At 50.2% G+C, this 25088-nt stretch overlaps 1 protein-coding gene and 1 long non-coding RNA gene across 5 annotated transcripts in view; one reads left to right on the forward strand and one right to left on the reverse strand.

The window, feature by feature from the left end:
- The window catches only part of PLXNA4 (plexin A4), a 592266-nt gene that overhangs the window by 500750 nt on the left and 66428 nt on the right, over window positions 1-25088 (forward strand). For all 4 annotated transcript variants that reach the window (XM_053218068.1, XM_053218067.1, XM_053218069.1 and 1 more), the window contains 4 exons: window positions 9435-9635; window positions 16857-16953; window positions 17370-17560; window positions 21391-21542. In XM_053218068.1, coding sequence (XP_053074043.1) covers window positions 9435-9635; window positions 16857-16953; window positions 17370-17560; window positions 21391-21542 — 641 coding nt within the window. The remainder of the gene's footprint in view (window positions 1-9434; window positions 9636-16856; window positions 16954-17369; window positions 17561-21390; window positions 21543-25088) is intronic.
- On the reverse strand, window positions 1864-12333 carry LOC128314712 (uncharacterized). Its single transcript, XR_008296627.1, has 3 exons — window positions 12074-12333; window positions 5998-6090; window positions 1864-2395 (listed from the first exon to the last, which is right to left on the reverse strand). It is a non-coding gene; the product is annotated as an uncharacterized LOC128314712 (long non-coding RNA).

Consider the following 25088-nt stretch of genomic DNA (forward strand, 5'->3'; position numbering starts at 1 on the left):
CTGTCTTGTCTCTGAGACTGACAGGTCAGGGTGATGTACGCTCTACTACCAACACCTGTGGCACGGGGCTCTGCTAAAGGGAAAATGACTGGACTCTGCCTGGCATTGAGAAAATCTGAGCTCCAAATCCTATTTTCCCAGGCTCTGATGACTGAGCAGGAGTTCTACAGGTAGAGAGTAAACAGACCAATTCATTTTAGAGGTAAAGGCAAGGAATGGTGAGGTTGTCAGGGGGAGGGGATGATCCCAGTTGAGAGGGAAGACACGAAGAGCAAACAAGAAAGAAACAAGAGAGGAACAAAGAAGAGAAAGAAGAGGCTGTGACAGTCTCTGAACATAAAGCTCTCTCCCTCTATAATGGGGTCTGTGGCTAGCAATGGCTACTCTGGATCATAATCGAGAAGAGACCCACACTTAGATTGCCCTTTTATGGGGAAAAGGAGGAAAGAGAATACATGTTGGCTTTCAAAAGGAACGTGAAGCTAATGTGTATGTGTCAGTTCTGTTCTTTAAGAGAAAATGGATCTAAAGCTCGTAGGACAGACATGGGTTTGACAGCCGAGGGGCACACCACTGACATGAAGACCCTGATAAAAGCTTATACAGTTTCCTCAACCCTGAGCCTTTATCTTGGGGCATGCAGTCAGGAGAAGAAGGTCTGCTTCACCCACCAAGACCAGGGGCTGAGGGCACAGAAAGAAACCTCTTACTTTGTTCGGGAACCTGCAAATGACTTGATGGAAACAGAAACGAAGAGGTTTTCAGCATCTCTCCAGCTTCCCGGACCAGTGTATCTGGCAGAGGTTTCATGTGGGGAGAGGCCCAAGGATAAATTAGATGAAAGGAGAAACAATTGAGCGATCTGGTGGATTTCAAAGATGCCTAATCATTTAATTACCTTGAAGGAGTTTTTCAAATTTCTGCTTTTTCTTTCTTGTTTGCTCCTCTTGTCCCAAGTTTCTGTCTTTAAATACATAAAAGCAGCTTGCATCTGCTGCTCAGAAGGAGGAAAAAAGAACTAGAAGAGAATTAAACAAGAGCCCACCATGTTTCCCAGTGCAGTTCAGAGATCCCTACAGAAGAACGCTGTCTTTAAGCGCCCAGATTGCCAGCCAGGCACAACCCCCCATCTACCTCTGGGGCTGCGAAGCCTGCCAGAGAGTCACAGCACCTCATAGGACGTGGTTCCAGAGCCCCTAAGAAAGGAAAAGGCCTGAAGAAGCATGGCCAATGGAGCATGGTGATGAAGTAACCTACCACAGCCACCCTCAGACACTCCATTTCACCCAAGCTGTGTTATGGTGAGCCTGGCAGACCACTGCAGCCAGAGGCCCCCTCTTTTGGATGTTTCTTTATCCTAAGAAAAGGAAGCTCTGACGCTGTGTTTCTGGTCCAAGTTTGGAGGCTGCCTTCTACCCACCTCAATATGAGGGCCATTTTGAGTATAATGTAGTGGAGAAGCTGGAGTTGACCACTTCACGATGGGCGCTGTAGCAGCAGCATCCTGGGAAATGTACCGAAGGGAAAAGAAGTGACAAATATTTGTGGGCTATTGACTGATCCAGCTATTTGGGTCAGTGGAAGGAGGTCATTGTGCTCAGAGCTTAAAAGGAAAGCCCCTGGCTTCTAATGGAAATAAGGTGATTTTTTTTTTTATGTCGTTGTTTTGTTTTCTATGTTTTAGTCCCTGGGAAGAGCTATAGCAAGAATAAGAGGTAACAAAGAAAATTACACATTTGAAAGGTGATGTTATAGAAGCTTCCAGACACAAGTGTCCCCTCTCCCTGCCAGGGGAAGAGCTTATTCATAGCATGGTACCTGAAGCTTCGCTGCGGGTCAACGTTTGTCCTACATTACCCAATTCCTGAGCATTTCCCATATGCAGGGCATTGTGAGAGGTTTCAAGGTGTGTTAGAGACCTGTAGTCTACATTGAGAGATTAGTAAAATGGGACCGTTGGTCTACATGATCTTTTAGGTTCTTTAATTGTAAGTGGAAATAAGCTGGAAAGCACCAAGGAGGAGTCCATGCCTAAGAAGTGGTCTTACAGGATGAAGTTAAGTCCAGGCTGTGGTCTCCTTGTTGTACCTACCAGGGGACTCCCCCTCAGCCTCAGGGGACACCCAGGCCCAGACCCATCCCCACAGGATGAGAGTGAGGCCCAGGCCCAGAGATTCTTCTGGAAGTCCCTGGGTTTTCATTTCCTTTCAACCTTTGAGTGTGGGGACACAGACAGGGCCTTTTTGTTAGCCAAGAGGGAGTCTGCCAGGTGGCTCTTCAGCTCTCCAGCACCATCTTTTATCCCCAGGAAGGCTTTCATCCATGCGTCTTCCAGTTTCAACACTGGCTTTGTTGACTGTCACCAGGGATGTTGAATTACCTCTTTTTTTTCCCCCTGAACAAAGAGTGCATTCAGGTGAAGTTATTGGTCTGGAACAGAGAACTGGTCGATCATTGTTGTTATTATATTAATGGCAAGTATTCTAGCATAATTACAATTATTAGAAACAGAATGCCCAATAAACATATGTTGTTTACAGTAACTATATTCCGGTTACAAGGAATGATTTTGTTTCAACTAATGATGGCATTGGGATAACAAGGCTGGGTCTTTAGATCAACTGCCAGATCCTACATACCAAAAAGAAAAGAGACAGGAAGTCAAGGAAAGCAGAAGTAGGGTGAGTCTTCCTGTGCTCAGCCCTTCTCCCAAAGTCGGGACAGACTTCTTGCTTCCCAGTGGAATGGCCTTTCCCAAGGGCAGCCATTAACCTGGCCGTGACCCCATGTCTACTAGGCGGGAAGGGCCTCTGGTCCCTGAGTGGCTCTGGAATCCCCAGGCTCTGCCATAGCCTCCCCTGAACCCCCATCAGGCCCACACACTTAATAACAGTGATCCATAGGAAACAAAGGTGAACTTCCATGGAAAAACAAATCCACTGACAAGAATTTATCCTCCATAGACTATTGTACTGTTATTTCTCATCTAAACTGGAATGCAAAGTCAGATGCAGCTGAAGCTGTTCCCTAGGAGCCAGACCAGATGGGCTTTGCTAGGAAGGCCCACGGTGCACAGGCTCAGAGAGAAAGTTCCTGTAGGCCCTCCCTCTTCTTGAAGTTCAACCAGCATGTACTCCAGAGAGCAGGTGTAAGATCAGAAGAGGCAAAATGAATTCTGTCTGATTTCTGAAGCAGTGCTAACATCCCCTAACATCCCCTACCGACACCCCGAACATGAAGCTGTGGACAGATGGGTATTGTAAAATCTGCTGAACCCAATTGTCAGTCCTCTCCAAGACCGAAGTGTTGGCAGGGTGAGGACGGTCCTAGCCCCTGGACTGCTGTTTGCCCCTCGTGCTGAAATAAACCCCATGTCCTGAGACAGGGCAGGCCAAGGGCATTTACCTGCTGTTGGACTCTGGAGAGAAATTGGGCCATCTACCTTATAAGTGATTCTGGCAAGAGGAGCCATTCCTGGGGCCCAACCCAAGGGATCAAAACCATCCTTGCCATGCCCTTCGCCTTCCTTTGAGAAAACAAAGCCAAAGCCAGCTAAAGAACTTGCTTCCAATCCATGCACCACCCCCACCCCAGGTATTCCATTACTGGGTTGCCGTTTCTCCAGACAATTGCACTTTCCATCAATCTCGTCTGCCCCACCACCCCCCTTGAGGTTATGGGTATTTCCTTTCTGTATTATTACTTTGCTCTCTCCATAAACCAGCCCATCGTAGATCACGCTAATGGCATTATAAACTTGGGGAACAGCAAGAAAATATATGGTGCGTTACATTTTTGTATTGGGCATCATGGGTTTGAGAAGGTGAGTGTAAATTTGGGGGGTTGGCTGGGGCTAGGGCTGGCTTCTTTGGAATTGATGGGGGCTGAGGCGACAGTTGTGGCGAGTGATGCCCCGCAAATCACTTATTGCTTAGCTGCCCCTGCCCTGCACTCCCCCCAGAGCTTCACATTTCCCCAATCTTGCTGTAACAACTAGGAGAATTAGAACCCTCATCTTGTACACACACGGGGGGCTGTAAATCCACAAGCCTACCACCTGCCTCCCCAGGCAGCACCAGCCCTAAGGGCAGTCTTTCTTTTCTCTCTCAGCTCAGCAGCGTGCTTTATGTCCTTGTTCAATTATTTAAATATGCAATGAAACCTCTGTATAAAGCAGCCACTGACATGCTGGACATGGTCGATAGAAAGGCATCTTTGTGCTTTCATACTTTGGCTTGATGTTCCTGCTCCCTGCCATTAGCATTGCTATCTTTACTTCCGTGTGCATTTCCCTGAAAACCAAAACGTGCGTGGGGCTGGACAGTCGACCTGGAGCCCGCCGGAGCCACCTCCTAAAAGCCAAGACACTGAAGATTTTCTTTCACTTCACGCCACGGCCACTCTCAGCCCTGTTCTTACAACTGCAGAATGTAGCCACAAGCAAAACAGCCTCCAGGGGAATCTGGTTCTTGAACGTATGCATTTGTCTCCAAATAATCATGTTAAATGCAGGTGCTCTCCACCTCCAAGAGCTCGCCCTTTCCATTTACAGTTCAGAGTAATCTCTTCCTTGAAAAAAGAAGAAGAGGAAGAAGAAGAAGAAGAAGAAGAAGAAGAAGAAGAAGAAGAAGAAGAAGAAAAATATTATGTTTTTGAGGAATTCTGTATGGGGGCTAGATAATCATCTGGGGACAAAAATCAGTAAGATGATCTGGTGGAAATATTTTGTTCCTTGTCATTGTGGGAACTGAACGAGGTCATGGGTGTCCTTGGTTCTTTTACCATGAATGTGGCCGTGATCGTATGTGTTGGCTGTGAAACAAGATAGCAAACAGGAAAGCGCGTGGAAGGTGATGGAGGTGGCGAAATGTGCACTGGATTGAATCCTTGAATCCCTTGTACCATGTTGACTAGAATCATAACAGCATCATACACTGCCTGCCAGAGCCACACCGCCTGTATGACTGTACCAGGTTGCAATGCGCCAGTTATTAAAATATTAAAATACTTCCCTACTGATAGGTAAATGGCCACTTCCAGAAAGCTCCCCCTCCAGCCCCTCCAGTGTTCATTCAGCTATTCGATACTTTGAATACCACACTTCCACCTGGTTGAGCAGGCATTGTTTCCCAGTCTAGAGATGGGAAAACTGAGCTTCAGCAAGCCTATAAAATGACATGTCATAGTTCATCTATTGGGTTAATAATAGAACTAGGACCATAAAATTCATTGGATCCAAACCAGCTTCTCTATTCCGTGGCCAAGGAGACCCAGAGGGTTTGAGGGGGACTTGTCCAAGGCCACGTAATTGGTTGGCAGAGGTCCCATCACAGAGCATATGGAACACGCAGCTATAGGATGTCACCTTCCAGAAGAGGGAACTGCTGTTAGAGAGCAGTGGATGGACCCGGGGCCTCTGTACCTGTCCCCCTGTGTTTGGGGCACTTAGAGCTGTTGGAGTTGCCAGGCTCTGAAGCTCATAAGGGGTGGGAAGAGCTGGACAGTGGGAGCTGATGGGGTGTTTATGGAAAAGCACACAGAGGTAGTAGCAGGGGAGATGGATCCTTTGGAAGTGAGGTAGGAAAAGGGAGTAGATGAGGGACAAGGTGCGACCTGAGCTGGTCAGGCAGTAGATGAGGAAAGAACAAACATTTGTTGAATGTTTGCTGTCTCTGTGTCAGGCACTTTATATGTGGTAGTTCATGGAACACCTCCCCACCAAAAACCCTTTGGAGGAGGAGATTTTAATCCCCACTTTCAGTTAAGCCAAGCAATGACTAGAGCCCTTGCAAGATTCTGAAATTAGCAGGAAGAAGATAGCCTTGCATTCAGAGATCAGTGGCTCCCCAGCCAGGTTCTTCTGGTTAAGGACTCTCAGAGGTGATTGTCTGAGCCCCAGGCTGCTGTGGAGGTGCTGGGAAGTCAGGTCTGGAGACACGGTCAGAGAAACAGGGAGGTTTCCCTGCACCTTCCCACGAGCAAGAGGTGGTTTTGTACCTGAGATCTCAGTGTGAGGCAGGTCAGGATCTGAGGAGCTGGGATGGGAGGAAGGGGCAGTGTGGTGGCAATGGTCCCTTCATGCCTTGCTGCCTAGGGAAAAATTGCCATTTTACATCTCAATTAGGAGGGACACCGGGGTCAATCGGCAGTACCACCAGAGGAAAATGGGCCCAGCCCAGCCCTGGGCCTCTCCAATTATTATTAATGAACTTACTCTCAGACCTGCCAACCTTTTTATATGCAAACTAGGCCTTTATGGGGCCACTGGCAATCAGGACTCATTAAAGAACGTGTGCCAAGCCTCAGAGAGAATCTTCCAGAGGAAGAGAGGCTTATGCTTCTACCCACATCCTATCACACCCACTAGAAGCAGTCCAGCTGGAGGCCAAGTCCCAGCCCCCACAGGAGGGTGTTGCAGCTCCCCTGTCCTGCTATGCTCGGGGAGATCCTTCCGGACCCGCCACCCCATCCTGAGGGGGTCCCGGCCCACCAGTAGGAACTTGCCTCTTTCATTGAGGGTAGGAAAGAGAGTGGGTTGACATTCAACTTCAGCTGCCAGCATGTCTGCTGATACTGAGCCATTATTTTTCCTCTCCCTGCCTTGATTTCCCCTTTGCAAAGTAGAAGGGATCCATTAGGTTGGTCCAGAGGACTCTCAGATTCGAGACACTTTCTGAACATCGTTCAAGGGCAGCAACATTTTGCTGTAGGAGATGGAAGTGAGAGATCCAGGACTTCTCTTACTCCAAATGCAACCATATGCAGACATGGATGCAGCAGGAGGGAAGGTCAGGCTTGTGCTTGCTTTAGGGAGAGGAGAGCTGCCCAGGGCCTCAGGTAAAGGGAAGAGCGGAGTCAGGACCCTCTGGCTAGAAACTCCCTGCTTTTCGTGGATCTTCTCTCTTGATCCTCCGCCATCACACACCTCCTGCCCCAGTCCTGAGCTTCATCCTAGTCACTATATCATTCCTGTCTTCTACGTGTCCTGTGTTCTCATCTTGCTGGGGTGGGGGACACAGAACGGAGCTTCTAAGACTCTCTCCATGTGGGACCTCCAGGTCCCTGGAGACCGTGCACTTTAGAGCCTTAGGACCACATGCCAGGTTCACTGCTCCGCTCCTTCTCCCCTCCTGCTGGCCTGCCTCCTGCTGCTCCTCTGTGTTTTCACTGATTTTTAATCATGGAAAAATACACACATAAAACTTACCATCTTAGCCAGTTTTAAGTGCAGATCTGTGGCATTAAATACATTCACACTGTTGTGCAACCATCCCCACCACCCGTCTCTGGAACATTTTCACCTTCCCCAACCGAACGAAACTCTGTCCCCCTGAAACACTAACTCCCCATTTCCCCTCCCCCAGAAAGCACCATTCTGTCTCTATGAATTTGATTATTCTAGGTGCTTCATATGAGTGGAATCATGTGATATCTGTCCTATTGTGACTGGTTTATTTCACTTAGTATAACATTTTCAAGATTCACACCTGTTGTGTGTTAAAATTTGCTTCCTTTTGGGGGGGCCTGGGTGGCTCAGTTCGGTGAGCATCTGACTCTTGATTTCGACTCAGGTCATGATCCCAGGGTCATGGGATCGAGCCCCGTGTCAGGCTCCACGCTGATGGTGGAACCTGCTTAAGATTTTCTTTCTCCCTCTGCCCCTCTCCCCTCCTAGCAAGTGCTCTCTCTCTCTCTCTCCCAAATAACAATAATAATAATGATAATAATAATAAAATTTTTTCTTCCTTTTAAGATGGAATCCTATTCCATTGTAAGTATATATCACATGTTGTTTATCCATTCATCCACTCATGGACACTTGAGCTACTTCCACCTTTTGGCTGTTGTGAATAATGTTACTACAAACATGAGTGAGCAAGCATCTGTTCTAGTCTCTGCTCTCAACTCTTTTGGGTATATATCCAGAAGTGGGCTTGCCTGATCTGCTGCTCCTCTCCTACCTGCCTTTTAAAATAAAGGTATGGGCAGCCTGAAGGAGAGAGGGGGTTAGTTTCATGGGCCTGGGACACTTGCTCCTCTCTGGTCAGGCTCCATGGTAATCAAGAAGGATGGAGGTGAGACCACCCCAAATCATGGAATCAGGACTGGTAAGAGCTGAATGGGTGGTTGGAGCCCATCGGATCGAGAGATAAGGAAGTTGAGTCTCCAAGTGGGGATGTGATGTATTCAGGGTTCCATAGCTGTCCAGAAGCTCAGGAGGCACTAGAGTGTGGGTCTTCTCCCTCCTAGCTTTCAGTGACAGAAGGGGTTCATGTTTGCCTTCAGACCCAGGAGGGACAGCTGCCAGTTGCCTGGTTGCCTGCAACCCCTCCAGTCTGCTGTTCTGCCTCAACCTCCTTTCTGCCTCAGTCTGCTGAGGAGGAGTGCTGGGGTCAGGAGCCAGCAGCCTCTGCTGAGGGCAGCATCCTCAGGAAGGATGTGTATACCGTGCTTTTAAACCATCTGTCTCAGCATGCCCCGAACAGTGCCACAGCAGTAGTCTGGGGGATGGTCTGTCTGGGGGACCCAGGCCCTGCTTGTGTCCTCACCCCTGCCCATGCCGATCAGGCCTGGCATACTGACTCTCTTCTACTCGGCTCCTCAGAATCCAGCCACACGCCAGCCCCCACCTCTGCAAAGAGGACAGAACACCCACACTCCGTATTTGACCCATTCCCCGCCTCCCAGCCCTTCCTGGACAGAGCTGATTGCCTCAGGGAAAAGGGCCCAGTCATTTCCTCCCTCCCCCCAAGGCCCAACGGACCCCACTCAGCCTGAGGAATGAGTGTGTTCATTGCTAGCATCCCAGGGGTTCTCCCTGTGTATCTTCTCTGAGGGGCATTTCCTTGGGGTCAGGCCAACCTCAGAGGGCAGTCAGAAGCTTCTGGATCTTAAAAGGCCTCTGGGCCTCATTCCAGAACATTCCCAATTGCCAGACTCAGCCACGTATGGAAGACCCTCCTGGCCCCACCCACCCCCCCCCCCCCCCTGCTGTGGTCCGGACTCACATTCCAGAGCTGGGGCCCACAGCTCACTTGTGGAGGGTCTCTCTGTCCCAACTCTTGGCAGCCTAGGACTGAAGCCCGAAGTGCGACCCGGGACACCCAGCAGCTGAGTGTGTCTCCGCTAGGGTCGGAGGGGTGCTGGGAAGAGGCAACCAGGAGTGTCAGAGTCTGGAGGGCATTAAATTGAAAACTGAAGAGGGCAGGAGACAACCTCAGTGAGAAGTGGCCTCCAGGAGGTGACTGTAGAGTCTGGGATTTCTCGGACCATTCCCTCCCATACAGAGGCTGAGGACGGGCCCCAGTGCCTTGAACCTTCTGTGGGTGTGTCCAAGGGAGGGTGGAGCAGGGCAAACATCGGGGCTGTGTCCGGAGAGACCCCTGCACCTTTGGCTTCCCGCTCCCCAGCCTGAGCTGTGCCGTCTGTTCCAGGACTGCCCCCAGCTGCTGCGAGTGGACAAGATCCTGGTACCCGTGGAGGTGATCAAGCCAATCACTCTCAAGGCCAAGAACCTTCCCCAGCCACAGTCTGGGCAGCGCGGGTATGAATGCATCCTCAACATCCAGGGCAGCGAGCAGAGGGTGCCCGCCCTACGCTTCAACAGCTCCAGCGTGCAGTGCCAGAACACCTCTGTGAGTGCCCCTAGCCCTGCCACTCCCGGGCCGCCTGAGCCCCCCTCGTGCACCCCCAAATCAGCTCAGCTCTGCAGGGCTTCCCCAAACACCCACAAAATGAGCTCCCTGCCTCACTGCTTCCCCCACCCTTGCTTGCCCGGCCCAGCCTCTTAGGCCCACCCCGGCAGAGTGCTAGGCTCTGAGGTCTGTCTGCCCATGGTTATGGTAAAGAGGCTCCTCTGTCAAAGGCAGGGGCCGCGGTGGCAGGGGATTATGGACCAGCCATGGGGCTGCTGAGTGCTGTCCGTGGGCAGAGAGAGGTGTTTGCACGGTGTGTTCGGCTCTGGGAACATCCGTGTCCATCTTCCTTCCAGAGACCAGCTCTGGAGTCCCTGGGCCCTGTCTTCCCACTGGTGCTGACCCGGGGCCTCATCTGAGCCGGCAGAGGCCCGCTGCTCCCTTTGTATCTGCACAGAGGCCATTTCCCAGCAAGACAGACCCAACACCTGCAAAGGGAGCAGTGGAACAGGATGGAGCTAGCCAGGGGGGTGCTGCTTGGATCAGCACAAACCTGCCCGGGGCTTAGAACATCCACATCAAGCCCATGCCCGACCAAAGACAGGTCAGCAGCCCCTGCATCACCTTTCCTGCGTGGCTGCTCCCCTGCCGACCGTGTGGTCTCCCCAGCCACTGCTCTGTTCTCTCTCTCATCCTCTTTCTGGGCCACCTCTATGCACCCAGACCACTCAGAGACAAACATTAGGCTTATAGACTCATAACATGTTCAAGCTGTAGGAAACCTTAATATTCTTCCTCACTGTGCGAATGAAAACCTGGAGGCCCAGAAGCAGGGGCAGGTCTAGATTCGTGGGGCTGAAACTTACACAATCTGGGGGACCCTCTTTTATGAATAAAATGTAGTAAATACAAAATTTGATATATAGGCAGGCCTGAGAAGGGGCTGAAGTTCCATGCGCCTCAGGGTAACCCACCCTGGCCCAGAAAAAGTTCGAAATGTCTAAGGTCACATGGCTAGGGAGGGGCGGGGCTGGGCCTGGATTCAGGGTCTCCTATGTCACACTGCCTCCCATTCATCCTTCATGTTGCTGCGGGGTGCTTATATGTGGTGACTGTATTTAGGGATGTGATATGGGACCAGGAGAGTCCTGAACAAAGCAGCTCACGGAAAAACTCTACGCGTAAGTGGAGGTCAGAGAGGCCCACATGCTTGCCCAAGGTCGCTCAGCATTACAGGGACTGAACTGGCAATTAATGTCCCAACCCCTGAAACCCCAGATGTGTCCCCACAGCTCCCACAGGTACATCTCCCTCCTGTCCTGGTGGCCAGGCTGTTTGGCAGATTTCTGCAGCATTCCAGATTAAACCCACAAGCAAATGGGATATTAAACACCTCCTGTTTCCTCATAAATCCTGAAGCCAACCAGACCAGCCCCAAGGGTTTGGCTCAAGTGATTCTCCCCTAAATAAGCAAGTTCCTGTAGGAAGAAAAAGCCTGAGCTCCACATGTGAGTCAGCAGAAGGTAGATAGGGGTTTAAACGATGTAGAAAAGTCTGTTTCATCAGAGACGCTGCCCCAGGGAACCTGGCCCAAGAGGGAGGACAGAGTCTGTGGCCTCTGATGATGGAGAGCTCTTGTTCCCCAGACACAAGACTGGGCCTCATGGCCCCGGGCTTTATCTGGCTCAGTTAAACAGACGAGGGCACCTCATATAGCAGCCTGAGTTCATCCTATAAACTCCTTGGTCAGAACTCACTGCCTCGGGACCCACTGCCTTTCTACGAATGGCCCTCAGCACTCCTGAGCCAGGCCTGATTCACTGAACGAGCCCCCTAGGGGTCACATTGCCCTGACTGTGGGGGCAAAGTTGGAGCCTCCTGAGAACACAGAATGGAGCCCAGCATCCTGACAGGTGGGGTGGGTCCCTCGTCTGGGGTGCCTCCGCAGGGTGCCTCTCCTGACATCCTGGTCAGTACCATAGGGACAAGGGGGAGGTGCTGCTGGACATCTGCTTGTCTGACGTTGAATCCTGGGGATTGACAAAATCTGCTGGTCACACACAGCTCCTTACTTGGGGATTTCATGATTTCGAAGCCTGATGCCCCAGGACACAACGGTCAAATCTGCTTTCAGCCCTGAGAGGCCCCAGGCCCCCCATAGGGGTCTTGCCCAGCTGGCTGGCTTCCTGAGTGCAGGGGCTCAGACAAGTTCAGATCCACTTCCAGGAGACTTCTCGTATCAGCAGGACCACAGTAGAAACCTGACATTGGGGCTGGAGGCCTGTGGCCCCAGGCTCTGACCACCAACGAGAGGACATGATTCCCAGGCTCCCTGCACATCCCCCTGCCGTCCCTGCAGGACCCTGAACTCTGGCCCTTTGAGCTAGGAATCTGTCTGAGGTCTCCCACCTGCCATGGGCTGGTTTACAGTATCTTACTAAGGTTGCTGCTCCCAAAACAGCTCAGCCTCTCTTATTTCAACACCCTCATGAGGAAGGTGATGGGGAAGTTTGTTTCTGTACCATTTTAAAGTCTTAGAATGTGAGGAGACAGGAGGTATACCCCACAAAGGGTAGATTCCAGGAAAAGTTCCCTGTATCTACCAGAACCTGCTGGAATATCATGCACTTCAGGAGGGCTCAGCCCTGGCTCTTCCCAGGAGCCTCTCTTTTTCAAGGATCTCAGTTTAAATGCAGTTCTTGGCCAGGATACCACTTGCCATCAAGTGACGTCCTTAAGAAACTTTGGGGTCATAATCAGCCGCAAGCCTCTGTTACCATAGTTATAGAGGACAACATATTACCAGAGCAGGAATAGACTTGAGAGGGTGTCTGCTTGTGATCTGTAACAGAGGGGAATCTCTGCAGCCCAGAGAGGGCATGTGACCAGCCCCAGGTCACACAGCAAGTAAATAGCAAATTCAGAAGTTCAACCCAGCTTCATAACACACCCCCCCACCAATCAAAGGTTGGGCAAAAAATAGCAACTGAGCACTTTATACCCAGCCTTGGTGCTATCCTTGGGAACAAGGTCTGATGTGCCTCAGACAGGACTGTGGGAGGAGTTTTGTTGTTTCACTTCTTCAATCCCTGAGCTTTCTGGAATGGAGGGGGGCCACTGGAGAAATCCAACAAAACCCCCGAGTTTGTGATGACAGAGGAAGAGGGGTGACAGAGATCTCAGAGGAAAGCAGAGAAGGAAAAGAGACACAGGAAAACTCCACGTGGGTGGGATACTAGGCTGGGTGGGCAGGCAGTTCGTCTCCAGGCCACATTTTGGGGACAGGCCCTGGGCCATTGCTGGAGCCCTCGGTGCGGGGGAGGGGGGCAGCAGTGGCTGTAGGCGGAAAACAGGGCAGCTCACAGGCAGCAGTTGGAGGGAGGAACAACTGTGGGTATTCTTGGCCTCCTTTAGACCAAGGCTCCAGGGAAATGACAAGTGCTTCTAATAATAGTGCCCAGTCCCCGCCTCTCAGGCACCAGCAATCACAGGAGCAAGGGGGCCGCAGGGGGCAGCCAGCTCCATCCCCCCCAGCCTCCACCAACCCACAACAGCGGCCCATCTCCTCTCCGTGTCCCAGTTTACTAGGTGCAGAACAAGGATGGGGAGGCAACTTGGCCCCCTCCCTGCTTTATTGGAACACAGCTGGGAAGGGGTCTACTGAGCCATCGGGGGTCCTGGGGATGGTCTCGGAGGATACACAAGCTTCTTCCGTTGTTCAGATCTGTCCGCCTGAATGGTAGAATTTTCCAGCACAACATCTCAGAGCTCAGAACAGGGAATGGTTAGTGGAAAGAATGTCCAAATTAAATAGGTCTTGTCTTTGCTTGACAAGGTAGAGGCTCACCCTTTCCCGAGGTAATGAACAACATCATCCCCTAGCTGGGCTGTGATGTGCCAGACCTTGATTGAGACACTTAACCTCCTGGCCCCTGAGAGCCTGAAACATTCTCCCCTTAGTTCTGGGTTTTGTGCAGATTAACTGCCCGCTGATTGCGGAGAGCTATATAAATGCTAAATGAAGCAGAGGTGGGGGTTCCTGGGGGATGGGAGCCAGTGGTCCAGGCTCCCCAGCTGTTGGCCCCCTCCTGCTGCAGGACGCAGGTCATGGGGAAAAAACTTCCAGGAATGACAGTGACTTCCCTAGAGAGGGAGGATGTGGTGGGGAGCACCAGGGGTTAATGGCTTCTATAATATTTCATAGTCAAGATCCCAGGAATGGGCGATAAAAAGATAAAGCAATGCCAAGCATATCTGATCCTTGAAGTCTTGTATTTTCAATTTTCCTTGAAAATTAAATGCGTGCAAACACACACATGCACTCCAAAACACATAAGCATGCTCATGTGCGTTCATCCCATATGTACCAAGAGTCTGGTGCATAAACACTCAATAAATGCCTGCTATTATTACTTCACATAAACACAAACACAGGGAACACAAGCATATTTTTGGACGGCATCCCCAAATGTATATGCGTAGACTAAACACACAGTCATATTTGAGTGCTCATTCCTTGTGACAGGCACTGTGCTCAGCGCATTGGATGGTTATCTTGAACCCTCAAAAGAGTCCTGTTGGGTCTGCACTGTTCATAATTCCCACGTCACAGATGGGGAAACTGAGACTTGCATCATTTGCTCACATTCACACAGGCAGTCACTGCAGAACCCCTCTGTTGCGGTATGTGCCCGTATGTGTGTGCATGCGTGTGTGAACGAACACGCAGGTAACATAGATTTGTGCTGTGAGCTCTTCTCAAGTCAGCTGCATGTGAATACGTGTGTGCACACAAACACACATGCATACGTATGCAGAATCTCTGGGGGATTTCCGGGCCTTTCTGAGAGAGGCCTGAAGGTTCTATTGATCTTTGGTTGATGGGACCCCTGGTCACCACCTGCTGCTTCCACATTGAATCCTGGCCAGACCCAGGCCTGAGAAGCAGGAACCAGGCTTGGATCCTGACTTAGGCACCACCAGCATCCCTCCTGGAGGTAGAGGCAGAACAGCCTCAAGCCAGCCCTTAGCACCTTCCCTTAGCAGTCTTCCTGCACTGGGGCCTTGGAGGAGGGAGATGGAAATAGGGATGGGAAGGAGAGGAAGTGGAGCTTGGCTAAGGGAGGGAGTGGGAGGGAGATCTGGAAAAGTCTGTCCCTCTCCCCTTCCTTCCCTCCTCTCCCCCGCCCTGTCTCTTGCTCCTGCAGCATCTCTCCACCATCAGGCCGCTGTCCCCTGCTTCTAGCAGACCACAGGGAGTGTGAGTGGTGAGTCTCTAACTCCCCGAAGTAGTGGAGTCACAGAGTTGCCTGTTTGAAATGCATTCCCATCTTCCAATCCAGCAGGTGTAGGGAGAGGCCCGGGGATCCGTGGTTAGGCCGCCTGAGTGATTCTGAAGACTGTGGCCCACAGACCACCCTGAGAACCACCAGTCTAGAGAGGAAGAGGTTTTGTGAGAAAGCTCGGGATGCCTTAGAAGGATTCAGTCTGACCCAGAAGCAAAGAACATCATCTCTGGGGAGCTGATCAACTGCACTACAGGGCAAAGGGCTTATGAGTCACCAGCTGAGCTGAGCGATCATGAAGGTCCCTGTGGTTGTTTCTTCAGGGCTGGGGAGCTTTGCTTTATTCTACGGCTTGAGCCCAGACCCTGGTGTCGCGGGTCACAAGGGAGATTCTATGAGAGAGTGGATGGTACAGAGCAAACCACCACCACTGTAGGGCAAACACTGAATGTGGCTCCCTGGTCTGGGCACGTGTCTCCAGGGAGTTAGTGAAAAATTTGGGAGTGCTAGGGTAGAGCCTGAAGAAGGCTAGACAACCATCCCACTGATGTTGTGTATGAGGATAGTGTCATGACGTATTCACACTGGAGCACATTCTCAGCAATAACTCAGGAATTTAGGGCGATTTCCCAGGTTAGGATTGTAACATCTCCTCTAGAAGTCTCTATGGATAGGCTCCAGAGGCAGAGGCACCATCTCAAGCCCTGAGACCCTCCACAGGCTGTGCGTTCCCAAGGTTCTGTAGCCTCTTAGTGAGAAGCTAGCAGCTCGCTTGCTCTGGGGAGGGGGCACCAGCTACCTCCATAATATCCATCAACACCCCCACGCCCCAGCCCCTCCAAACTTCAACTGAGTTGAAAGAGCCTTTGGCTCTGCAAACATCACTTCCGGCCAGGTCTCTTGGACTGAACCCCTCTAGCTAATTGCCAGCTCCCAGCCCCTCCTCTGCAGAAAACCTGTCTCTGTTCCATTCCTCCATTCACCCCCTGTGGAGGGCAGAGTCTGGTGGAATGATGAGAAAATCACCAGGTACAGATTGGAAATGCTGCCCTGGGCAGGGTCTGATTCCCTGCCACCTACCTCCTTCTCTGGGGATTGAGAAGTGTCTGCTGTCAGAAGGCAGATGTGGGGGGGCTGGCACTCCCTGTTCCCTCCCTTCCCTGCCCCAGCACTCAGTCCCAAGGATGAGACCCAGCCAGGTGGGGCACTGACTCCGAAGAGAGCTGGGCAGGGACCCTGTCCAGGTCTAGAGGTAGCTCCCGCATGGGCAGCCACAGAGCTGGGGCCTGGCCTCTCTGAGCCAGTGCATGCCTTTGGAGTCTTGACCCAAATTCCCAGGTTTGGTCCCTAGGGTGTCCACAGGATTTCCCACCTCACCTCTAAGCCACATCCAGCTCTCCTGACTCCTAACCTCCATCAGCTCAGCCCCTGAAGAGTACGGCCCCTTCATTTCTAGTGCCTGCACCCACTACCCCTGCCTGGAAATTGATCAGCCCTCTCTAGGTCTTTGATAAAGCACCCACCCCCTCTGACCTTGTCCTAGGAGTTAACATTCCCAAGTTGAATCAAGGGCTTGGTGGGGCCTAATGACAAGGTTCCCCTGGACAGTGAGGGAGGAAGATGGGAAGCGACAGCTGGTGTGAGCCAGCGTCCGTGGAAGAGGGTTGGGTAGCTCTGCTCTAATCTGCTCTGTGAATCCATATTCTAAATGGGTGTCCCATCCAGGCCTGGCCCCTCCCCTGCCTTAGTATCCTGCCCCCCTCCGCCCTACCCTGTTCCCCAAACCATGCTTCCCCACACATGCCCTCAAACACAGGCACAGTCACAGCAGGTCCTTAGCCCCCAGCACCTCATGGACTCCAGGCCAAAGAGCTAGCTCTCCCTAGAAATTTCTGTAACCCAACTTTTTTCTTTCCTACCCCCAACCTGCCTGCAGTATTCCTATGAAGGGATGGAGATCAACAATCTGCCTGTGGAGTTGACAGTTGTGTGGAACGGGCACTTCAACATCGACAACCCAGCTCAGAACAAAGGTGTGGAAGGTGGACCCCAGCGGCAGGGAGATAGGGCAGAGGGAGGGGGAGGCCCTGCATTCGAGGGCACACATTATTCCATCCCTGCCCCAGTGGTGACCCTCTCCCTCTGGCTCGGAACCTGCCCTCTATGCCTGTGCACGGCTCCATGACCTCTCGGGTGCAGGGCCACCATGGGCAGGGGTCCTGGGTGTGGCGGAGTGAGCAGGACTGGCCACAAGAGCCCTGATGATTCTGGAGGGAGACCCACTTCTGATTAAGTTTCGCTGCCTGGGTCCCAAGTTCTCTTTTGCTCTTCTCTGTGTCAGAATGGCTAAAGGGACACGGCTGCTTGGGTCTCATCATCCGAGGCTGGGACTGCACTCCTTGTCCACAGTCCCATCCCCTCCCGCTTCCCCTCTGCCCTTTGCCCGCAGTTCACCTCTATAAGTGCGGAGCCATGCGGGAGAGCTGCGGGCTGTGCCTGAAGGCGGACCCGGACTTCCAGTGCGGCTGGTGCCAGAGTCAGGGCCAGTGCACCCTGAGGCAGCACTGCCCCATTCACGAGAGCCCGTGGTTGGAGCTGTCGGGTGCAAACAGCAGGTGCACCAACCCCCGCATCACAGAGGTAAGCCATGGTCCTCTGGGCCGCTCCGGGTGGCCGAGCCGTGCCCTGCCATGGCCTGGGGCCTCACCAGCCATGCCCCGCCGTCGTGTCAGCCACCCCAGTGATTATCAGGGCAGGCTGGGGGCATCCTCGTTTTCCTGCCCGGCTTCTGCAGAAGCTGTGGGTTTGGTCCAGGGGTGTCTCCCTTATCAAGGAAGGTTGAACACAGAGAAGGGCTCCACTGTCCTGTTGGAGTCTCCATGTTAACAGTATCAAAAATGACTCTAAGTCCTGGCCACTCTCCCTTTGTCTCTCAGAATCTGGGTGATGAGGCTGTTAAGCTCCATCGGGGACAACCTCACCGATCATTCAGCCATGAGCAGAGGGTGCATGGGGTTCCAGGGCACAGAGCCCAGCCCTCGGGAGGTGGAGAAGGTGGAAACGGTGAGACCTTGGGACTCACTCAAAGCAAGACCTAAGCCGATAGATGGCAGAAATGGATTTGGAGCACAGTTCAGGGGACATAGGCCATGGAGCAAAGACCAGTGAGAGGCAGGGAAGAGCTAAACGTGCCGAGAACAGGGCTTGCATCCCAGCTCTGCCAGCCAGTTGCTGGGTATCCCAGGGCTAATTTATCACTACCTTCGTGCCTCAGCTTCCTCACGTGTGCAAGGGGTCTAAGGTTCCATCTCACAGAGGAGTCACAAGGATTGTCTGAGATCCGAACCATGCAAAATGCTGGCTCTGTGCCCAGCCCACAGGGGTCTCACCATCCTCCTCCTCGTCCATCATCAACGTTGTTAAAGCTGTTGCCATCCATGTCTACACCGAGGGGTTCACTGCCCCTGGGGTTTATTTAGGCCACTGGTGTCTTCATCTCCCGACTCTCCACTCCTGGCAGAGAGACCCCTCAGGCATCACCTCCCACCGTGTTCCCCTGGTACAATAAAGAAGGGGCGTGCATGTCTCAACAGCGCGACCCTCTGGGCCTCTAGCACAGCGTTTGTACATTATAGGTACTCAACGCCCCCTTGCTCTAGTGGCTGCTGATTTTAATAACCAAGCAGAGAGGGGCAGAGAAAAACACAGGAAAGGGAGTTCTGTCTCGCCTCCATACATAGTAAGGATAGACAGGTACGTGGCTCTGTGCAGAGTTTCACAAACACACACGTATCCAATAGCCTGACCGTGGCAGTTACCATAATAGGCCAGATGTTGGTGTGGTCCTTCACAGTTTGCGAAGCAGTTTCCTGTCCCTTGCTTTGTCCGTGCTCACGGCGACCCCCCACATGGTTCTTGGGGCTACCACCACACAGTACCGCAGACGGAGGGGCTTCAGAGACAGAAATTTGCTATCTCTCCGTTCTGGAGGCTGGAAGTTGAGACCCAGATGTGGGCAGGACCGGTCCTTCGGAGGGCTGTGCGGGAGGACCTGCCCCAGCCTGTCTCCTGGCTTTTCTCCCTGAATTTTTCTCATTGTCTTTCTGCGTGTCTCTGTCCAAATTCCCTCTTCATATGGGGACACCCACCAGTCACGCTGGATTAGAACCCACCCTAATGACCTCATTTCAACTTGATTACCTCTAGAAAGACCTTTTCTCCGAATAAGGCCACGTTTGGAGGTACTGAGCATTTGGACTTCCACAGGTGGATTTGGAGAGGACACATTTCAAGTTATAATGCTTGCCAAAGCCAGGGTTATCAGCCCCCTTTCCCAGATACAAAGAGTAATGCCCAGAGATGCTAATGCCCTTACACCAAAGCATAAATCAAACGGTCCCTGAATCCCTGGTCTCTGGATTCCTAGATTAGCGCTCTCTCTCACCCCAAAGGCAAGACACCCATAGAGATACTCCCTCACCCCTCCACTCACAAGCTGTGCACACCTACAGGGGATGGAGAAAGGCAGGTAGGGAGCTTGACCTTTGCGAGTGCACAACCTCCTCCAGCATAGTGGCCCCACGGTGGTGGTCCTCTGTATGTGCTCTCCCCCCCCCCCACTTCAGTCCCTTTGTCCTCCGCGTTCCTGGTTTTCCAGACACGGGGAGTCTCCCTCAGACTCTACTTCAGTCTCCTGCATGGGTAGGAATCTCAACAGCAGTTCTTGAGTTGGGGCAAAACACATGCATTTAACCTGGGGAAGGAGGGCACCTGAGCCCTACGTGCCCCAGTCCCCCTCCTTTACAACTTCCCCCACCCGCAGAGCCTTTAACGCAGAACCACCCCCAGGGGCCGCCACACGTGACTGCTAACCGTGTGTCTGCAGCAAACAGTACGAGTCGCTTCCTTCTTGGCCTCAGACCAAGAAAATCACAGGGAGGAGATGGCAAATTAAACAAATCTCCCTGTGACGGAGGCTATTTACTGGCTCCATACTGGCGTCAGCCCTCCGGGGAGCCCGGGGAACCAAGGACTGGGCCAGAGATAAAGCTCCTTTTTCAGGACAACACGCCAGGGCTGGAATATCATGAAGCCACTCCTGCCAGGTGCCAGTGGGGCTTTGGGGACTGGCTGGACATACCCTCCTCCTTCCAGCCCTCCCTATATCTGCCCGCCTCCCTCTCACAGAAACGGCCCCTGCCTCCGAGGGATCTGTCTTTCCACTACGGTGGGAACATGCATTTGAAAATCCTCACACTCACGTGCACGCTCACTCGTGCACATGTGCACGCATGGGTAAGAAGCAGGAAATATCTTAACTCGTAGGTGAACAGACTTCCCCAGCAAAGCCGCCCCTCCAGCCTGGTTTCTCTCACCCTCCTCCAGGGTGGAGCCCCCAGTTGTGCCCTTGGGGGTGGAGAGAGTAGGAAACATTAAGAGGTGGGCCGTCTGGGCTCCTTCAGTTGCGATCCCCTTGGTGTTGGCCAATATCCAGTTGCTGGTGTTCAGAGACACCAGGAATGGGAAATGTGCCCTTCTCTGGTCTTTCAAATGCCAGGAGAGGCTGGCACAGAATGTCTTCTGCCACTAGGGTCACTGCTGCGGGATGTCATAATTAGACCGCATGAACTATATGGGGCACCTACCTCAAAGCAGGCCCTTGGTTGTTGGTTCCCAGCGTCTCAATCATGGGTTTTTAACACCAATGGTGACATCTTGGAAGGAAAAGCCAGTCATTTTGGCCAGTATATGAGGGTAAAGTCTAAATTAATCCCATCTCTGGTAGAAACCAAGCCAGACAATGAAGGCAAAGGACTTGTGACAAATGCTCTTCTAAATCCAGGAAGATGCTTGGGTAGTTGTGGTTTTCAGCCCAATGACAACTTGAGAGATAAATATAGTGCCATCACTGAGAAGTCCATGGGAAGTAAGACACCATCCCTGAGCTCAGAGACACAGGATCTGAAGGATGAGGAATCAGACACCAGTGATTGTTACCATGACAGTGGAGAGAGAGGGGACAACTGGTTATGGGGAAGTGACATTTGAGAAGGATCTTGAAAACTTGGTGGTTTGCCATAGCGTGGAGGGCGGTGGGCATCAAGAGGGTTGTTCATTTTCCTTCAGAATGAAACAACACAAGCAAATGCCGGGAGGCTTTATTCCGCGACTTTCTATGAATCACCCGAGAACGGTGTATATCATGTCCCATCCCCTCATCTCTTCCACAAAATAGGAAGGTGAATGAGGGGATTTGAACACTGCTCCTAATACCACACCCAAACACGGACTTCTCTACCCGAAGTTCCTGCCATTAAGCGTCCCAGACCTGGGTGCCCTCGTGGACAGGGGCCCAACTCAGGGAATGGGGCAGAGATGGGGAAGAGCCAGAAGCCTCTCCTTGCCCCACCAGCAAGTGGGTAATGGCTCTCTCTCGGTGCCTGTCAAATTACCGCGCTTCCTCCCTCCAGATAATCCCAGTCACGGGTCCTCGGGAAGGGGGCACCAAGGTCACCATCCGAGGGGAGAACCTGGGTCTGGAATTCCGGGACATCGCCTCCCATGTGAAGGTGGCCGGTGTGGAGTGCAGCCCTTTAGTGGATGGCTACATCCCTGCAGAACAGTAAGTGGAAGCCACACGAGACGGCTCTCTCTTGTTGTTGACCCCCCTTCCCTGGCCAACAATTGACAGCCAATGGCAAAAGGTGCTAGAGACCCTTGGGGTGGGGGGGAGTAGAATGCCCCTAATATTCTAGTGTACTCCCCGCCCCTGAACTAGCTAGCTACCATATTGGCAAGTGTAGAAAGGGGAGGGGGACATGGGGCTGGGAGGGAAGAGAAAAGTGATCACTACCTCCTTGGGGTGTGACTGTGGGTAGTGGTGAGACAAAGCAAAATGAAACTCTGCGAGAGAAGTGTGAGTTCAGTTCCCGACCCCCTGCAGTCCCTAACTCCCCACTCATGTCCTCCAATTATGAAAGAAGCTAAACCTCTGGTCCTTTCTGTGGAGACTGAAAATGAAACCCCATACCCACTCTCTGGCCTGTGGGCATTTTGCATTGTTTTTTTCTCCATGCAGTTTGCTGGTGCCTGGAGTGGGTCATTCCATGATTGACCTTTACCTCCCAATCCACCTGTTAGAGGACGTTTGTGAGTCATGTATCATTGCCTTGGGAATAAGTAAGCACAGTTCTCCAGCCCAGCAGACTCTCGCATGAAATGTTTACCAGCACGATAGAATCTATCTTCTATGCCATCTTGCTGCCCCTCCCAGAGTGACACCTTACCACCTGTCCTGTGTGCGTGAGTTACTGACCCTTTGCAGGTCTCCCATGGGTATGTCAGTGCGGTTTACCTGTCAGCTTGCTGGTCTTGCGCAGGTTTCGTGATTCTGGAACCATCAGTACCACCATCCTCACTTCCTCCTGATTTCCCTTCAGATCTTCCTAAAGCGCTCTTAGTAGATGCTATGATAGAAGGATCTATTCTTGATAGAACTCACCTCATGGCCCGTCACTGCTTATTTGCCCAAAGATCTTTCTGTGGCTCCTTCAACTTTCTGAGTCCTTCCTAGAACAAGACCAAAAGCAAGCTGCTACTGATATATTGTGATTTGGGGAACTTTAAAGTGCCCTACTCTGGACCTGCAAAGCCAGATAGAAAATATATTACTATAAAGTCACATGATTGAAATATTGTGGTACTAGTTAGATCAGTGGAATAAGATAGAACACCCAGGAAAAGAATCCTGATACATAAAAAGTCAGCGATGTGATAAAGGTGACATTTCAAATCAGCAAGGGAAGCAAAGATCATTCAATAAGTGGTCCTCATTAACTCCCTGAAAGAAATATACACCAGACTCTTATTTCACATTATACGCCAAAATAAATTCCAGACGGATTAATGAATTAAGTGACAAAAATAAATCTGTGGAATGACTAGAAGAAAATGCAGGTGAGAATTTATTTGATTTCAAATAAGGGAAGTATAACTGTGCTAAGCATAACAGCAAAAGAAAAAAATTATAAAGAAAAAGATCAGGGGATTGGAGTATATAAAACTTAAAATTTGTTCATCAAAAATCAAAGAAAAATATGAATGATAAACTGGGACTATTGTTATAACCAATTAGAGTTAATACATGCTTTTTCTTAACATACAAAGAGGTTCCATTAAAAAAAAAAAAGTAAATATCAGAAAATGAGCAAAGAGCATGACTGTGCAATTCACAAAGTAGACAAAGAACCAAAAGCCATATAAAAAAGTTAAAATCATTAGTAATCAATGAAATGAAAATTAAAATAATGGGGAACAATTTTTAAAAATCAATGTCCAGTGCAGATGAGAAGCAGGAGAAATAACATATTCATACATTCATATTGAGAATGTAAATTGGGACAAATTTTGTGGAAAGAAATTTAGAAGTGTGGATTGAAAGTCTTTAGTCTGGTCATAATATTTCTAGAACTTTACTTAAATAACCAGAATGCACAAATATTTATTTGCAAGAATACTTATTTTGGCCTTATTTTTAACAGTGGAAATTTGGAAGCAATTTGTGTATTTTAAAATAGGGAATTAATCAATCCCATCAATTATTGTACATGCATAGGCAGGTAACTATATAGCCATGAAATCTGATATTACGGAAGAATCATGACCAGGTGTATACTCAAGGTGTATTAGTGAGAACATCATTTACCAAGCAGACTCGAGTTTCTAATTAATTCTATAAAAGATAAAGAAGACTGAAAACATGTACATCAAAATGCTGACAGCAGATACTTCTGGATGGTTGAAATGGGGTGGGAGGAGGTATATGTACGGCAAGTGTTTTCTTATACTTTCTATCTTTTCATACACTGGACGTGTGCCAGGTATGCTATCTGGACAGAAAGGCATATCTTTTTACTGGACTCTCACCCAGAAGTTCTTTTTAAGACAGACACAGAACCTGGAAGCCACAAAGTAAAAGAAGGAGCAGTTTTTACCACAGATACTTTTAAATGTTAGTGGAGCAAAAGACATTACAAACAAAGTTGAAAGACAGATGACAGGCTAAGAGAGAATAATTGCAATACTTACTACAGACAAAAGTTAATACTGCTCATTCAGAAGCTCCCACAAAAAGACAATCCATTAGCAATATAAGGAGACAGCTTCAGACAAATCAAAGGAAAGGCTATCTAAGATTTTTTACAGCCACACACACATGCTTGAAACTATCTACATGACTGGTAATCAGGGAAATAACAATGAAAACAAAAAAGGAGATCTTTTTTCCCTATTACATTGGAAAAACTGTCAAAGGATTGATAATATCTAGCTTTGGAAAAAGAGTGAAAGAATCTCCCTCTGTTGCTTTTGACAGAAGTGCAAATTGGTAACAACCCTTTTGGACCATTATTTTCTTCTACCTATCAAACATTAAATGCCTAAACAACGACCCCGCAAGCTCCCTCCTCAGAGATTTATTCTAATAAATGTGCAATGCTTCGGGACGTATGTGTAAAAAGTTGGTTCATTTTGCAGGGTTATGTGGAGCAGGAGAAAAATCAGGGTAAGTTAAATGTACATCAGCAGGAGGATAGTTAAATAAATAATGGTGCAGCCATAGTATGAAGTGCAATGAAGCTGTCAGGAAGAATACAGGAAGGCTGTACCTGACACGAGGCAAATCCACGCTGTGTCTCTGAGTAGAACGAGATGAGCTTGGAACAGTGGAGAGCCATGTTTCACTTTTATTTTAAAAATCCTGTGTGTGTTTGTATATGTATGTTTGTATATAATTGGTCATGTGTATGTACATAACACTTATGTTTATGTGTGTGTGTAATATCACACATTATACACACACACACACACACACGTGTGTGTGTGTATATTTGCAAATATATATATTCGGGCAAGTTGCCTAACTTTTTCTGTGCCTCAGTTTCTTCATTTGTAAAATAGAGATCTTAATTATATATTGATCTTGTGTGTGTGTGTGTGTGCGTGCGTATGCACACTATGTGTGTTTGCATAGGTCTAGAGAAAGGTCTATGAGGATATATACATATACACCAAGCTTTTATGAGAGATTAGGAGTGAAAAAGGGACATTTAATTTTACTGTCGCACTTCTGTTTTTGAGGGGTATGAACAAATTTTGTAATTAAAACAAT

This window comes from Acinonyx jubatus, chromosome A2, assembly GCF_027475565.1.
Source record: "Acinonyx jubatus isolate Ajub_Pintada_27869175 chromosome A2, VMU_Ajub_asm_v1.0, whole genome shotgun sequence".
Classification (NCBI taxonomy): Eukaryota; Metazoa; Chordata; class Mammalia; order Carnivora; family Felidae; genus Acinonyx; species Acinonyx jubatus.